At 51.5% G+C, this 15,862-nt stretch overlaps 5 protein-coding genes across 5 annotated transcripts; 3 read left to right on the top strand and 2 right to left on the bottom strand.

Annotated features, from left to right (window-relative positions):
• Window positions 1-307: 307 nt before the first annotated feature.
• Window positions 308-7,603, top strand: BDV14DRAFT_198194 (type I polyketide synthase; the record flags this gene model as incomplete). The annotated part of the gene is made up of 5 exons (XM_073772862.1): window positions 308-431; window positions 494-1,323; window positions 1,370-1,480; window positions 1,527-4,397; window positions 4,451-7,603. 5 exons carry the CDS (start codon window positions 308-310, stop codon window positions 7,601-7,603), a joined length of 7,089 nt encoding a protein of 2,362 aa, XP_073630060.1.
• Window positions 7,604-7,871: 268 nt separating this feature from the next.
• Window positions 7,872-9,494, top strand: BDV14DRAFT_31962 (MFS transporter). Its single transcript, XM_073776534.1, has 2 exons — window positions 7,872-8,170; window positions 8,219-9,494. Exons 1-2 carry the CDS (start codon window positions 7,898-7,900, stop codon window positions 9,461-9,463), a joined length of 1,518 nt encoding a protein of 505 aa, XP_073630059.1. The 5' UTR covers window positions 7,872-7,897; the 3' UTR covers window positions 9,464-9,494.
• A 174-nt stretch (window positions 9,495-9,668) lies between these two features.
• Window positions 9,669-11,569, bottom strand: BDV14DRAFT_198192 (MFS general substrate transporter; the record flags this gene model as incomplete). The annotated part of the gene is made up of 7 exons (XM_073772861.1): window positions 9,669-10,006; window positions 10,065-10,142; window positions 10,207-10,504; window positions 10,560-10,803; window positions 10,858-11,122; window positions 11,204-11,279; window positions 11,348-11,569. The coding sequence occupies 7 exons, from the start codon at window positions 11,567-11,569 to the stop codon at window positions 9,669-9,671; spliced, it is 1,521 nt and encodes a 506-aa protein (XP_073630058.1).
• A 603-nt stretch (window positions 11,570-12,172) lies between these two features.
• On the top strand, window positions 12,173-12,977 carry BDV14DRAFT_198191 (copper/iron-regulated glutamine amidotransferase; the record flags this gene model as incomplete). The annotated part of the gene is made up of 2 exons (XM_073772860.1): window positions 12,173-12,532; window positions 12,621-12,977. The coding sequence occupies 2 exons, from the start codon at window positions 12,173-12,175 to the stop codon at window positions 12,975-12,977; spliced, it is 717 nt and encodes a 238-aa protein (XP_073630057.1).
• Window positions 12,978-13,172: 195 nt separating this feature from the next.
• On the bottom strand, window positions 13,173-15,710 carry BDV14DRAFT_198190 (fungal specific transcription factor domain-containing protein; the record flags this gene model as incomplete). The annotated part of the gene is made up of 5 exons (XM_073772859.1): window positions 13,173-13,730; window positions 13,788-14,202; window positions 14,282-15,349; window positions 15,435-15,551; window positions 15,658-15,710. 5 exons carry the CDS (start codon window positions 15,708-15,710, stop codon window positions 13,173-13,175), a joined length of 2,211 nt encoding a protein of 736 aa, XP_073630056.1.
• Window positions 15,711-15,862: the final 152 nt, after the last annotated feature.

The following is a 15,862-nucleotide window of genomic DNA, read 5'->3' as shown; positions in this document are numbered from 1 at the left end:
ATAGAGCTGGTGGAGGAGGGTAGAGGTGGTATGGGGGCATTGAGGAAGCAGGGTCAACGAGCTGCCCCTCGAACGAGTTCAGCCTTGGGTAGAGAAAAATCAAGTTGTCCTTGCGATTGAGAGTGACCTGTAAATAGAGGCTCATTTCCGTGTTGATCACAGAGGCCACGAGGCAGAGGTCGCTGATCATCTCATACCATACCCACTTTTCTCTCTTTGCTCTGAGATATATCACCTCAGCACCATTGATCGTTGCACTCATATCTAATCACTTAATCATTAATACCCTTGTCTTTCATTGTTCACCATGCCGCTCATGATCAGCCCTGAACCTGCCGGCGATGACATTGCAGTCATTGGCCTGGCTTGTCGTTTCCCCGGGGAGGCGTCTAGTCCTCAGCAGTTCTGGGATCTGCTCTCTAAAGGACGATGTCAGTATACCCAACCTTCCTCTTCTCATAACAAAGATGGAACTAATGTTTGTTGTTGACAGCCGCATACACCTCCGCTTCCAAACGCTGGAACGTCGACGCCTTCCACCACTCCAAGCGCGGCCGTCTAGGCACAAGCGTCGCATCAGGAGGCCACTTCCTCGAACAAGACCTCGCAGCCTTCGACGCAGCCTTCTTCAACATCAGCCAGAATGAGGCTTCCTCAATGGATCCGCAGCAGCGCCTCTCACTCGAAGTCTCATACGAGGCCTTTGAAAATGCAGGCGTCCCCATCGATAAGCTCTCGAATAGCCAGACAGGGTGCTATATGGGTGGATTCACGAGTGATTGGCGGGAAGCCATGACGCGTGATGCTGAAGCGGCGCCTATGTATACTGGTACTGGTGTTGGTTCGGAGTTCATTTCCAATCGCGTCAGCTGGTTCTTTAATATGAAGGGGCCCAGCTTTACGCTTAATACGGCTTGCTCGTCGAGTCTTGTTGCTTTTCATCTGGCTTGTCAAAGTTTGAGAACGAGGGAGTCGACTATGGCTATTGCGGGGGGTGTTAGTGTACATCTGAACCCTGACTTCTTTATGTATCTCTCGAACCAAGGGTTTCTTGGGCAGGAAGGGCGGTCAAAGACGTTTGATGCCAGTGGAGATGGATATGGCCGTGGTGAAGGTTGTGGAGTTGTTGTCCTCAAGCGAGTTGAAGATGCAATTCGTGACGGTGATTCCATCAGGGCTATTGTCCGTGGCACTGGTGTGAATCAGGACGGAAAGACAAAAGGTATCACTCTACCAAATGCAATCGCCCAGGCCGAACTGATCCGGTCCACGTACGCCTCGGCTGGAATTGACTTGAGCGAAACACAATATTTTGAAGCACATGTAAGTTCTCTGCTAACTTCCCACGGTCAACGCTAACGTCAAGCAGGGCACAGGAACACAAGCCGGCGATCCAACAGAGCTGGAGGCCGTGTCTCTAACCATCGGGTCAGCACTCCCAGCAGATAAGAAGATCCTCGTTGGATCTGTCAAGCCAAATGTCCGCACCCTTCTCTGAAGATATTGAAAGATACTGACAATCGCAGATTGGCCACACTGAAGCAGCAGCCGGTATCGCAGGAGTAATAAAAGGCGTCCTTGCCCTAGAGAACGGTCTTATCCCGCCAAACATCCTCTTCAACAACCCCAATCCCAAGATCCAGTTCCAGAAATGGAAAGTTGATGTTCCGACAGGCCTCACACCATGGCCCAGTGACGGTGTTCGACGAATGAGCGTCAACTCGTTTGGTGCTGGTGGTACGAATGCTCATGCGGTACTGGAAGGCGCCGAATATTACCTGCGTGAGAGGGGATACCAGGTTGTTCGCGCTCAGGAGAATAAGACTATGCCAAGCAAGTTTATCAATGCTCCTCGCTTGTTTGTGATTAGTTCACATGATCAAGAGGGTCTGACGCGCCAGAGAGAGACGCTGGCCAAGTTCGTCGAGTCGCAGTCTGCCAGTATCCCCGGTCCAAAGCAGGATGTTTACCTTGATCGTCTGGCTTATACCCTGAGTGAGCGCCGCTCTGCGCTCTCTTGGAAATCATATGTTATTGCGTCAGACCTCGAGGAACTCGGAGAGCAGCTCAAGTCTTCTGCTCAACCATCCGGTCGTTCGCAGGATGCACCTAGACTAGGCTTCATCTTTACGGGTCAAGGCGCCCAATGGGCACGTATGGGAATTGAACTGCGCCAGTATGATGTATTCCAATCTTCACTCGAGGCAGCAGAAACATTCTTCAAGACCGACCTGAAATGCCCTTGGTCGGTGATTGAGGAGATGGAGCGTGCGGACAAGGAATCGCAGATCAACCTACCCGAGTTCAGTCAGGCTTTGTGCACTGTGCTTCAGGTTGGTCTTGTGGACTTGCTTGCTTCTTGGGGTGTCTCTCCTGTTGCAGTGGCCGGTCACTCCAGTGGTGAGATTGGCGCGGCGTACTGTCTTGGCGCCTTGACTCGCGAGGACGCCTGGACAGCTGCTTACTGGAGAGGTGTCCTGTCCTCCAAGATCCCTACCCTGAACCCGAGCCTCAAGGGTTCTATGATTGCTGTTGGGTTGGGCGAGCAGGATGCTGAGGAGTACATCGCCCGGGTCTCCGAGGGTGCGATTGCAGTTGCCTGCGTCAACTCTCCTTCGAGCGTCACGGTGTCCGGCGACACAGCTGGCATCGATGAGTTGGAGGACCTGCTGAAGGCAGACGAGGTCTTTGCCCGTAAGCTCAAGGTCGGCGTTGCGTACCACTCCAGCCACATGCAGACGATCGCTGGGCTCTATCTCGAAGCACTCGACGCTCTTGAGACAACGGACGAAACTTCTGGTCGCAAGATGCATTCCAGCGTATCGGGCGAGTACCTGGAGCCTGATGAGCTGGGACCTATGTACTGGGTTCGCAACTTGACTAACCCTGTTCGGTTCTCCGATGCTCTGGCAGACCTAGTCCTTCCCATCAACGACTTTGGTGAGCGTGAGAAGAAGCCTGCGGTGGATATTCTGGTTGAGATCGGTCCACACTCTGCTCTTGGAGGACCGATAAAACAAATCCTCAAGGAAATCGGAGTCAAGAATGTTCAGTACCAGTCTGTTCTCTCTCGTGGCAAACCAGCTATCCAGACTACGTTGCAGTGCATTGGCAGTCTCTCTGTTCAGGGAGTCAATGTCGAATTGAAGGAGGTGAACCGCTACCATGCTGCGCCTGTTGCTCTGGCTCCGCTGAACAATCTCCCATCTTATGCTTGGAACCACACTCGTACGTTCTGGGCTGAGCCGAGGGTCAACAAGGAGTATCGGTTCAGAGAACACCCTCGTTATAGCCTAATTGGAGCACCAATTCCCAGGATGAGCGAAAACGAGCGAGACTGGAAAGGTCTCATCCGCCCATCAGAGGAGCCCTGGGTCCGGGACCATAAAATCCAGAATCTTGTCCTGTACCCTGCGGCTGGATACATCGCCATGGCCATTGAGGGTGCCCGTCAGCTTGCCGACAAGTCTCGTGCGGTGTCTGGCTTCAAGCTCCGGGACATTCAAATCGGTGCGGCGGCGACAGTGACAGATGATGCGGACCTCGAAGTCATGCTGCATATGCGACCGCACGCTCATGGTACGCGGGACAAGGCGTTCTCGTGGTGGGAGTTTTCAGTCAGTACATGCGCGACCGGGCAGGAGCTCCGTCAAAACTGCGCGGGTTTGATACTTGTTGAGTATCGCTCCAGCGAGGGTTCCTCGACCAGTATCGAGAACGAGGTCGCAGCTATCGCAGCAGCGGAGAAGTACAAAGATGTTCAGACTTCGTGTGTCGCCCAGGAAGAGCCCGCCAAATTCTACGAGGATCTTGCTTCTCTTGGTTTGAACTACGGACCTACCTTTAGCCTGATGACAGAAATCCGGCTCGGAAAGGGAATGTCTTGCTGCTCGGTGCAAGTAGCTGCTCACGGCTCGACTGTCACTCCCCCGGCATCCGTGACGCGCCCATACATTATTCACCCTACCACGTTGGACGCCATGTTCCACGCTGTGTTTGCAGCCTTGAAAGGCCCCGGTGGTGTCCTTAAAGGTGCTATGGTCCCAAAGTCCATCGACGAAGTGACGATCGCCGCCGACATGGACGTTGCAGAGAAGTCTGTCTTCCATGGCTTTGCCACTGCGTCCAAGCATGGGTTCAAGGAGATCATGTCGGATGTGCATATGTTTGACAGCTCACTTGGCAAGCAAACTGTTTCCATTACTGGCTTCTGCTGCGCGGACGTTGCTGGGGCTGTTGATATGGCTGATGCTGGTGCTGAAGCTGCTACCCTATGCACATCGAACATTTGGCTACCTGCTGTTGACTTGCTGTCGTCGGAGCAGTTGAAGGGTGTTGTTGAGGATCTGGCTGTAATTAATGGTGAAATCGACCAAACCATCATCAAGGTGCACGAAGTAAGTTTCCAGAATCCAGAGCACATTGAGATCAAAGCTAATCCCTATGCCAGCTTGTCAAACTCCTTATTCAGACAAACCCCGAGACGGCCATCGTAGAGCTCCGTGAAACAAAGACCCCGATCCTTTCCAGCGTGTCGGCAGATGTCGGTCCCCTAATTGACTACACTGTGACAAGTTCCAATGGCGCCTTGTTGAAGGAGGCTGAGGAGGCTTTCAAGTCGTCGAACATACAGCCAAAGTTTGTTGCGCTGGCCGATACGCCCAGCGCTGTGTTTGATATTTCTATTGCCTCTCTGGCATCCGACGGCATGGATGCCGATGCCACCCTCAAGCATCTCACGAGCATAGCGAAGCCAGGCGCCAAGGTCCTTCTGGTTCAAAGTGAAGATGGCGCAGTAGACCTCGCAGCTGCTCTGTTTAAGCACGGTCTTCAACTTGAGTTTACTTCTGCAGGAGAGAAAACTAGTCTTATCGCCGCGACGCTTCCAAAGCCATACACCAACGGGGTTACTGCAGAGGAGATCATTCTCCTCGAGACCTCCAACCCATCAGAGACCGCGCAGGCCGTGGCCGCGGAAGTTACAGCGAAACTTGAAGCCGCTTATATTCCCTCAAAGCGACTATCCTTTGACTCATCCGTGGGAGAACTTAAAGGCAAGCGCTGCCTCTCGTTGCTCGAGGTTGACTCATCTCTACTTGAGGACCTCGCAGAGTCCGATTTCCAGAAGGTCAAGCAGATCATCCTAAGCACCTCAAGTCTACTGTGGTTTGTTGGTGCCGAAGGTCCCGCTGCATCCCTGATAGCTGGTCTTGCGCGTACTGTGCGAAATGAGATTGCTGGTCTGCAGTTGACTACCTTATTGGCACCGCCCTCATCCTTCGCATCTGGAGATGAGCTCGTTTCGGCAATTGTCAAGGTCGCTACATCACCTATCCCTGACAACGAGCTGCGGGTGAACAAGGGAGTACTGGAAGCTAGTCGTCTTGTGGAAGATGACGGCCTGAGCAACGCTATAGCCGGTCTGCAACGGGGCGAGAAAGTCCTTACCCCCCTGTCGCAAGCAGCGCGTCCTCAGAAGCTTGTAATACAGAACCCCGGTTTGCTAGACTCGATGTGCTTCGAGCTAGACGAGAGTCTAGAATGTGAGATTGGCGACAAGGAGGTTGAGATTGATGTCCGAGCAAGTGGTGTCAATTTCCGCGATGTCATGACCGCTATGGGTCAGATCCCTGATGAGACTGTTGGACTCGAAGCAAGTGGTGTTGTTCGCGCGATTGGCAGCAATGTGACCAGATTCAAGGTCGGTGATAGGGTGTGCTGCTTGGCCCATGCTGCTCATAAGCCCTTGATTCGGGTTCCATTCGTGCAGTGCAAGAAGATACCCGAGCATTTGTCTTTCGAGGATGCTGCTACTCTGCCCATGGTTCACTATACTGCGTACCATGCGCTGGTTAACCTGGGACGCATCCGAAAGGGACAGAGTATTCTCATTCATGCCGCCGCTGGAGGTGTCGGGCAGGCTGCCATCCAGGTAGCTCAACATTATGGACTCGAGATCTTTGCTACGGTCGGATCGGACTCAAAGAGAGAGTTGATAAAAAATGTCTACGGCCTTCAGGACGACCACATCTTCAACTCGAGAGATCTCAGCTTCGTCAAGGGTCTCCTGCGTATGACCAAGGGGCGCGGCGTTGACTGCGTTCTGAACTCTCTGTCTGGTGAAATGTTGAGACAGACATGGTACTGCCTTGCGCCATTCGGTGTCTTCGTCGAGATCGGTATGAAGGATATTCTGAGCAATACAGGACTCGACATGCTGCCGTTTAAGAAGCACGCGACATTCTGTTTCTTCAACCTCGAGAACATCGCGACCATCAACCCGCAGCTGATCGATGAGATTGGTGAGGGCGTCTTCAAACTACTCGACGAAGGCTCTCTGAGACCTGTCTTCCCTGTGACAGTCTACCCAGTCTCACAGATGGAGAGCGCTTTCCGGTTGATGCAAGCAGGTCGCCATCAGGGTAAGCTGGTACTCTCATACAGTCCCGAGGAAACCGTTCCAATGCTTCGCCGTGCGGACGATGCACTCAGACTGGATCCCTACGCAACGTATGTTCTGGTCGGTGGATTCGGAGGTCTTGGACGCAGCCTGGCACGCATGTTTGCTGCCAGTGGTGCGCGCCATTTGGCCATCTTCTCTCGGTCTGGTGCTGCGTCGTCTGCGGCTCAGGAATGTGTTGCCGAAATTGAGCAGCTTGGTACGCAGGTTCAGGTCTATAAGTGCGATGTCGCAAGTGATGTTGCTGTCAAAAAGGCCGTTGAGGACATTCAGGCTCATCTTCCCCCCATCAAGGGTGTTATTCAGGGCGCGATGGTATTGCGAGACGTCCTCTTCGAGCAGATGACTTACCAGCAGTGGACTGAGTCGACACGCCCTAAGGTCCAAGGGTCATGGAACCTGCACCAGTTCCTTCCCAAGGATCTCGACTTCTTCATTACCTTGAGTTCGTTCGCCGGTGTCTTTGGTAACCAGGGACAAGGCAACTACGCTGCTGCTGGTGCATATGAAGATGCCCTGGCGTACCACCGTCGCAGTCAAGGCCTGAAAGCAGTCACTATCGATCTAGGTGTGATGCGCGACTCTGGTGTTCTCGCCGAACAAGGCACAACTGCCAATCTGAAAGACTTTGAGCCCTTTGCGATTAGTGACGCCACTTTCCACGCGATGATCAAGAAGGTGATTGTCGACGAACTGTCTGGATCCAAGACGCAGCCGCAGATCATCACTGGCATGCCGACCGGCAAAACCACGCAGGCTGCTGGGATCGACCGACCATACTTCTTCGATGACGCCCGTTTTGCGATCCTTAGCCAGACTGGCGGTCAAGGGGATGAAGGAGCTGGCGGTGAATTGTCGCTTGAAACGCAGATATCACGAGTCGGATCGCGCGATGAGGCTGTCCCTCTGGTGCAGGAAGCCCTAGTCAACCGCGTGGCCAAATTCCTGCAGACGTCGCCGTCGGAGATTGACGCCAGCAAGCCGTTGTATCACTATGGGGTGGACTCACTGGCCGCCGTAGAGATGCGCAACTGGGTGTTTAGGGAGATCAAGTCGGAGATTTCGCTGCTGGAGGTCATGTCGGCCAGTCCAATCAGCCAGTTGGCGCAAGAGATTGCGAATCGCAGCAAGCTGATTTCATAGGATAGACTAGATTCTAGACAATATAATGCACAGACTTATTACTTATCAAGTGGAGGCAGAACGGAATGGAGCACACTAAACCGACGTCTTAGGGCATCATTGGCTGGCAGTCGGATATCCACGGTTATTGAGTCTTAGCTATGTCCTGACCCAGTTTATTCCTGCTGAATCCGCCATTCAGAGCTTTCATAACATCATCCTGCGGATAAACGTGCCGACTGTCTCCATTTTCTCTGCTGCTTTTTCCTCTCGTAGTTGAACCCTGTCACTGCTAGATGTCCAACAACAACCCCCATGGCATCAGCCCTCCCAGCAATCGAACAAGCTGAGAAAATCGAGAAAACCGATGAAGGAGGCGTCCTCGATGTAACAGCGACAAACACCACTGAAAATGCACCTTACTCGGTCTTCACCAAGGCCCAGAAGCGGTATATCGTCTTCTCGGCATCATGGGCTGGCTTCTTCTCGCCCGTGTCGTCGCAGATCTACTTTCCGGCGTTGAACAGTATTGCCGATGATCTTGGCGTCACGAGTGCTTTGATTAATTTGACATTGACGAGTTATATGGTAACTCACCATTCTCAGGTATATTGTAACCTCTGCTAACAAGTATAGATCTTCCAAGGCCTTGCACCCATGTTCGTCGGCGATTTTGCTGATAGGGCTGGTCGCCGACCGGCATATCTCGTTTGTTTCTTGATCTACATTGCTGCCAATATTGGTCTCGCTCTGCAGGACAGTTTTGCTGCGCTGTTTGTGCTGCGATGCTTGCAGAGTGCTGGTATTAGCACGACAATCGCCCTGTCAGCGGGAGTTGTATCTGATATCGCCATTGCTGCCGAGCGAGGATCGTACATGGGCTTCGTGACTGCTGGATCCTTGCTTGGTCCTGCTATGGGTCCTGTTGTTGGTGGTCTACTCTCGCAGTATCTGGGCTGGCGCTCGGTTTTTTGGTTCCTGGCTATCTTTGCTGGTGCTTTTGTGGTTCCCTTTATCCTCTTCTGCCCAGAGACAGCGCGCGCGATCGTGGGAAATGGATCGATTCGTCCTCCGAAATGGAACATGGCCTTCTTCGAGTGGTTCAAGTCGCGAAAGGAATCACCACCGGAGCATTTCGATCGACCGAGGCTGCGCTTTCCGAACCCAGTCAGAACACTGTCTATTGTCTTTCAGAAGGACATCGGTATTATTCTGATCGCAAACGCTATTCTCTTCGCTGGGTTCTACGATGTGAGTGCGTCGATACCGAATATCTATAATGACCTATATGGTTTGGACGATCTTGAGATTGGATTGTGCTATCTCCCCTTCGGACTGGGTGCTACAGTCGCTTCAGTCGCCACTGGGAAACTCCTTGATTTCAACTATCGTCGTATAGCAAAGATTCTGAATGTTCCCCTAAGTGAGACGCGCGCCCGAAACCTGACTCACTTTCCCATTGAAAAAGCGCGACTGCAGGTAGCCCTCCCCCTGCTAGCCCTGGGCACATTCACAATCATCGCATTTGGCTGGTGCTTGCACTTTGGGGCACACCTCGCAGCACCCACGACGATTCTATTCTTCATGGGGTTATTTCTGACCGGGTCATTCAATACAGTTGCTACGCTGTTGGTAGATTTCTATCCTTCGAATGCTGCGGCCGCAACGGCGTCAAATAACCTCGTGCGATGCTTGCTTGGAGCTGGTGCCACTGCCCTTATTGATCCCATGCTTGAAGCGATGGGGCGAGGATGGTGCTTTACGTTTGTTGCTCTTGTCATGTTGGCCACAGCGCCTTTGCTTTGTGTGGTGATCTGGAAGGGGCCGCGATGGAGGAAGGAGAGGCAGGCGAAGATTGATAGACCTGTGAATAATAGCTAGATATATTTTCGGTGATGATAATATATAATGGTATTGTAGCTAAAGTCCATCATACATGTTTCTTCGTTGACTCGAAGGGTGCATACAAGACGTCCAAAAATATATTTTTGCCCCACTAAACCTTGAGCAAGGCCAAATGGACACTTGAAATCAAACAACCAGGATTGACAATAGTACATTGATTTCACATCATTGCCGAATAAATCTAGAACACATATCGAAACCCAGGCTTCTCTTTATCTGTCACATCATCCAACATCTCCTGCGCAGACAACTCAGCAGTCGGCTCTGCAGCCGCCGCTTCCTTCGCGTCTCGACTCCTGTTTTCCAAGTAGCATCCCAACGCATACAGGCCCATGCAGCATATTGCCCCAATCTCACACCCTAGTATTCCGTTATAGCCCGTCGTGTAGTGAGGGGCCTGAGATGCCCTGAACAGCTGGGGGGCAATGATATTGGCGACGCAGTAGCTGGTAAAGGTCATGGCGTTGACGGTGAGCTTCTTGCTGTGTCCAGAGGTATTTGCTAGCGGGAGGGAGATGACTGCAGGATATTAGATTTTGATCGTTACTTATTCCTGGTAAAACGGAGGAAAACTAACTCGTGGGGTACGCGGCCCAGAAGAAATAAAAGAAGTAGTAAGCAATCAAAAGACCGGTCTTGTTCTCTTCAGGAAGCCCTGTTGTTAAGTAGGTTATATTAGTTGGCTAGCTCGACCTGATAGAACCTAGAGGAAAACTCACTTCTGATAATAATTGAGCATGCCATTGGAACCAGGCAGAATATGGCGCCGAATAGGGTTCGCTTGTTTCTCGTAAAACTACACAGCCCCGAGACCATGAATGCAGATACGGTTTGGATGACACCCGTGGGCATACCCAGCAGTGTAGTCTGCAGTTTTCCATAGCCCATTCCAGAGACAATCTGTGCGGCAAACGTTACGAGGCCACCGTTGGGGACATTCATGAAAATGGAAATGGCAACGATGAGCCATGACTTCCAGTCTAGGAAAGCTTCCCTGACCTGGTACCATTTGAACTCCTGCACACATGTCAGATCACGGACTTTTGGGTAAATACGGCTGAATAAAACTAACCTTGTTGTCGAGACCGGTCATGTTCTCCTTCAGTCTGTCGACAGCGATGAATCTCTCGCGCTCATCTAGGAATTTGGTTGTCATTGGAGAGCCTGGGAGGAAGATGAACAGGACAATGCCCCAGATGAGAGTGAAGGAACCAAGCGTAATGAATAGAAGTCTCCAAGAGGCGACGCCAGTCCCTGCGTGGCCCAGACCCCATGATATAATTCCAGTAACCACAGAGGAAAGAGATGTGAACCACCTACAGTGTGTGAGTATACAAAACGGCAACAGGGTCGGAGTAGAGGATACTTACACAGTCACTCGAACCGGTTGCTCAGTATTCTTATACCACATGACGGTCATGACGCTCAGCATAGGGTACAGCGGCGCTTCAAAGAAGCCCATGAGGAAGCGAAGGGTCATCATGCCTGCCGAGTTGTTCGTTGCACCCATCAACAAGGTGAGAGCGCCCCAGGCGCAGACGGTACCGGAGAGGAGCTTCGCGACCGGTAGATGTTGAATGACGGGCCCAAATGGCCATTCTCCTGCAAGGAAGCCAAAATAGAAAATTGATCCCACTGAAGGCGTAGATATTAGTCAATGCTGGCCAGAAGGTGGGTGGTAGGGTGTTGGCCTATGGATAGAAAGGCGCGACCTACCCCAGCTGTACGATTGCCCTTCTAGCTTCAAATCCTCGGTCATTCCATACAGAGCGGCGTTGGAGATGATGATCTTCTGTGCAAGTCCGGTATGTTAGTGTATCCATGCTGGGCACGCTTGAGAAGATATCAACTTGCGTCAACAGCTGAGAGGTTGGTTGTAATCCACATCAAGGGCAATAACCTCCAGTCAATCTTGCGTAAAACGGCCTTTGCCTCCCTGAGTGAGTAAGTCCCATAGCGTTCCTGGTGGAGGCGAAGGTATTCCGCAGCATCGGCAATTTTTACTGTAGGTTTCGCGATGGAGCTTCCGTTCTCGGTGGACATGGCCTTAGCTACATCATCTGAAGTGGCTTTGGTGGCCATGCCGTCGGGTTTGCCACTGGTCTGGGTGATGATTCAAGGAGCACTTGAGGGAAGTAAGTCACCGCAATCACTGTATTGTTCGGGCAGTTAATCCTCCAGGCCCTGTGCACAGTGTACAATTTATATTGTGGATTCAAGTGTTTTTCACACGCAGATTATCCCCTACATAGACAATTCTGGCCAAAGTGACCCAATCTCATCGTTATCACAGTTAATAGAACTTGGCTACCAACAGACGACCACTGATAGATAAGGAATCACGGACTCTAGGTCAACCGCGCGTCCCAATTAGGGGTCAAGATATATCGGACTTTCGCATAAATTGTCCGATGATAGGTGCCTAGCTGATAGCTCGACAGCCCCTTAGGAAACCCAAGTCCGACTTTCGGAAGCCTGCGAGAAGTCCATCCAAGGAAATCCATCGAGTTTCTGCAGTTGCCATGGGAAGATGGTGAAAGCGCAAAGTGTTCCCTTTAAAGCCATGTCAAGCCTAACCACTCATTATCGACAGCTTCCATAAAGCTAGACCTTCGTCCTCTCGTCACTGCAAGGGGGTCAGCGTCTATATCTGCTCTTTCCACCATATCGTTTCCACGTCGCATCATGCCTCACGTAAAGGGATTCAACGTCGCCATCCTCGTCAACGAGGGCTCAAAGGGCAATATACCTATGAAAGTAGCGTTCGAAATAATCTTCAAGACCATCTCTCCGGAGTCCCAACTTAATTTCTACGACCCCGTCCACGCCCAGTCCTATCCTGATGTCTCAAAATATGATCTGATTGTGCTGAGCGGTGGAAGTGTCTTTGTCATGGAAGAAATTCCCTGGGTAATGAAAATGCGGTCGTTCATCAGGTCCACCATTGCAGAACACCCGCAAAAAAAGATCCTGGGTATCTGCTGGGGGCACCAAATTATCAATGTCGCGCTGGGAGGTAGGGTTCAGGAAATGGGATCCGCTAAGGTATGCTCTCTCTCTCTGTTTCTTCTTTCTTCTCCCCACTGCTTGCTGCTTTGGGCTCAACTAATAATGAATGATGAATGGTGGATAGATTGGTGTACAAACCGTGCCTCTGACCAAAGCGGGCTCAGTTTTTCTAGGCGATGCGCTTCTCCAGCCGGGACAGATCAACATCCAGAAATTTCACAAAAGAGATGTTGCCGAACCTGTGGTCGGCTTCACGGCCCTAGCCGACAACAACGAGGCGTTTGTCAATTTGGACAACACAATTCTCACTTTTCAGGGACATCCGGAGATGAACGTGGAATGGGGTTCCGAGGCTGCGGCGGGATTCCCGGCCTACGTGACTCTCACTGGGTATTCCATGGAAGAGATCCAAGAGCACATTAGACGCCCTACGGATGGTGAGGCAATCTGGAGGCGCGTGTTGCGGTGGGTTGAAGAATGAGAATGAGAATTAAGAAGACAAGATGGTTAGTTTGAGTGTTTCAACTAAGCCTCCATGTGAGCCCGATGAAGGTCTGCAGTGGCATGCATTCTAATACAACAAAATCATGTAGCAAGGTGTTCGTCTCTTGCTACTGGCTACAGGAATCTGCAATGTCAACAACTGAATGGAAAGAAAAATTAAAATTCCATTTACCTATGAGTAAATGTGGTTCATGGGGTCCGTCCAAAGGTCACCAAGTCCAAGGTGCCCAGGATCGTAGAGGTCGGGGGTAGTAGAGGCCTGCAAGTGTTCGTTATCCCAGCCATGAAGACCAGGATAGTCGAAACCTTGAACTTGCGCAGAGTCTTGTGCGAGAGGCGGTAAATGCATGGGTTGCTGAGCCAGTCGGCGGCTTGGGCGCTGTGCGCGCAGGATTTCCTCAACCATCTCAACAGCTCGAAAGTGTGCCCCGAGATGCTTCACCTCTTGTGTGAGTCTCTCGAGGTCGGCTAGATTTGCCGTTGAGAGACGCCTGTTGGTTAACATCGGGTGTTCATCGTGCGACAATGATACTGCCTTGGAAAGAATGTCAAACGCGTCGCGATATACTTCGCCTTCCGCCCATCGCTCGGCTAATAGCACGAGGTTATTGGAACATATTCGCACTCCCCTTGATGCATATGACAGTTCAAACTCTTCGGTTCTCATTGCCGGTGGCGTCGTCCAGAAGCAGTATAGGATCGTGACACCGGCTTGGAATTGGGAAACCAGCTATACGTGCTCAGCATCTTTGTTTCTTATAAGGCCTGCAGGGGAATGTTTACTTACAGCAAGCCACGACGGGGCGACCTGGCGGCTGCGCGAAATCTGCTGGTAGGTGATGCAGGCATTGCAACAGGCTACGACTGTCCTGCCCACTGCGCCCACGGCCTGTCTACCATTACTGAGGGTACTGTTGTAACCGGAAACAAGCCCAAGGAGGCTGTAGTATGCGATCATACGAAACCAGTTTCGACCACCATAGCCTGGCTTGTCTTCTGTCATGGGCATCACCGTGGCTTGCCACTCCTCCAGCTCTTGACAGAACTGAGAGCGCATTCTATCCAAGGCCTGGTCCGTTGATCGCTTAGACGTTGACGTGTAAAAGGTGGTAATTATCCTGGACTGTATCTTCCGCCCAGCTGTGAGGTGAAGTGCGCACGAAACATCATCGTCCTCTCCATTCAGCAAGGTGGTCTGCTCGCTGGGGCCACGGTGAGAATCTGCATCCAGTCCTGCTTTGTATATATTAGTAAACATCTGCTTTTGGTCAGCCTCCATACTCTTGCTTGACCTTTTGAAAGTGACGTGCCTCAACTGTAATGAAATCGTCCGAAATAGAGATTGGGTGGCCAAAAGCCAGTGCCACTCCTCGATCAAGCCCGTAACAGCACCACCATAACCTTCTTCGCATCTGTTCGGTTCGCGGGTCAGCACTAGATGCCGCGTCTGACTGCGACGGATGGCGATGTAGGCCTGCAGTAATGGCTGTCCGAACTGCTGCCGAAGCATGCTGTATTATGGTATTTGATGAAGAACAATGCAAGTCGCGCATGGCGAGAAGCAAAAGGATTGTAGTCTGACCCATTAGATCCGGTTTCGAGAAGATCTCCGGCAGATAATGTTCCTCAGCATATGAATGGAGGACTTCGGATTGCGAAGGGCGCTGGCGTGTATTGCCATCGAAGATCAGTGCACCGATGCTGAAGACGAGAAAGATAATGCATCTCTCCAATGTGGTCATCTCCCCAGGTACTGCAGCAGATGTGCCTTGCGTCCACGGGCGACATAGCGTGTTGAGCTCCGCCTTATTCAAGAACGGATATTGAGGGTGAACGTAGCTGAGATACGTGTCGTGATAGGAGCGTGCGTGGGTCGTGCTCAGAGCATCGACGGGCGAAGAATTCTCATCCCTATGACCATTGTATTTTCTGACAGGCACACAGGAGCTCCCGTGTCTTGATTGATCCCGAGGAAATGCGGTCAAGGGGATTAGTGCATGATCTTGCATATCCGGCGTTGTATTGGGCATCGCCCTGGAGAGAGATGGCGGACCTATTGCGGGAGGGATGAGACTGGTAGGCGAATTGCCTGCAGCCGAGGACAGGCTCTGCGGTTGAATCCACTGTGAAGACGTTGATGGGGTTAAGGGTGCATCGACGTGACGAGTCTGGTTGTCCATATCGTTTTGTGGGGGAGGCTGGAACGCGGTGTCTTCCCTTCCCTTCGACATTGATACTGTTTGATTAGTATCCACACTCGCCTCATCGTCAACTACACTGCCTTCCACATTCACTTGTAGCTTTATCTCAAGGAACGCTATTCTCCGAAGCAGTGCTTCGTTATCAATGCTAACGTACAGTTAGTTCTTGACATTCGAATCATAGCATGTATTTGACATGACAAACTTTGACTGCTGCCCCGACCTGTGCCTACTCTGAGGCACGCAATCTGCCATTAACCGTTAGTCGACTGAGCTGAACAAAGATATTAGTTGTGCATGCCTTGATTTGCACGAAAGCAGTGCCCGCATCTTGGGCGTGCATTGTCGCACTGTCAATTCAATCAGCTGCCACCACTTAATTTAAACGGGTGTTTTAAAACCTTGGTCTTGCGATCCCGACATCTCTGGCAGGAAAGCAGGCGTTTTCTGACATACGGCATGAAACGTCGCTGCGATTGCTGTTGTTCGGTGTGGGCTTCAAGATCCATTGACGGAGTGACCAGCCGCGGATATGCAAATAGACTAGAGTACAAGTTTATTGAGATAAACCAAAACAAAAGGAACTCCAATATTACAAATCGACCCAGCAAGTCGGAGGCCCAGCCGGCGTTCCTACCCGCAAATCTTCCCCCACGGCATC

Source organism: Aspergillus stella-maris (genome assembly GCF_047715825.1).
Source record: "Aspergillus stella-maris strain CBS 113639 unplaced genomic scaffold BDV14scaffold_15, whole genome shotgun sequence".
Lineage (NCBI taxonomy): Eukaryota > Fungi > Ascomycota > Eurotiomycetes > Eurotiales > Aspergillaceae > Aspergillus > Aspergillus stella-maris.
The sequence above is the reverse complement of the archived record's forward strand: the minus strand, read 5'-3'. Positions and strand labels throughout refer to the sequence as shown.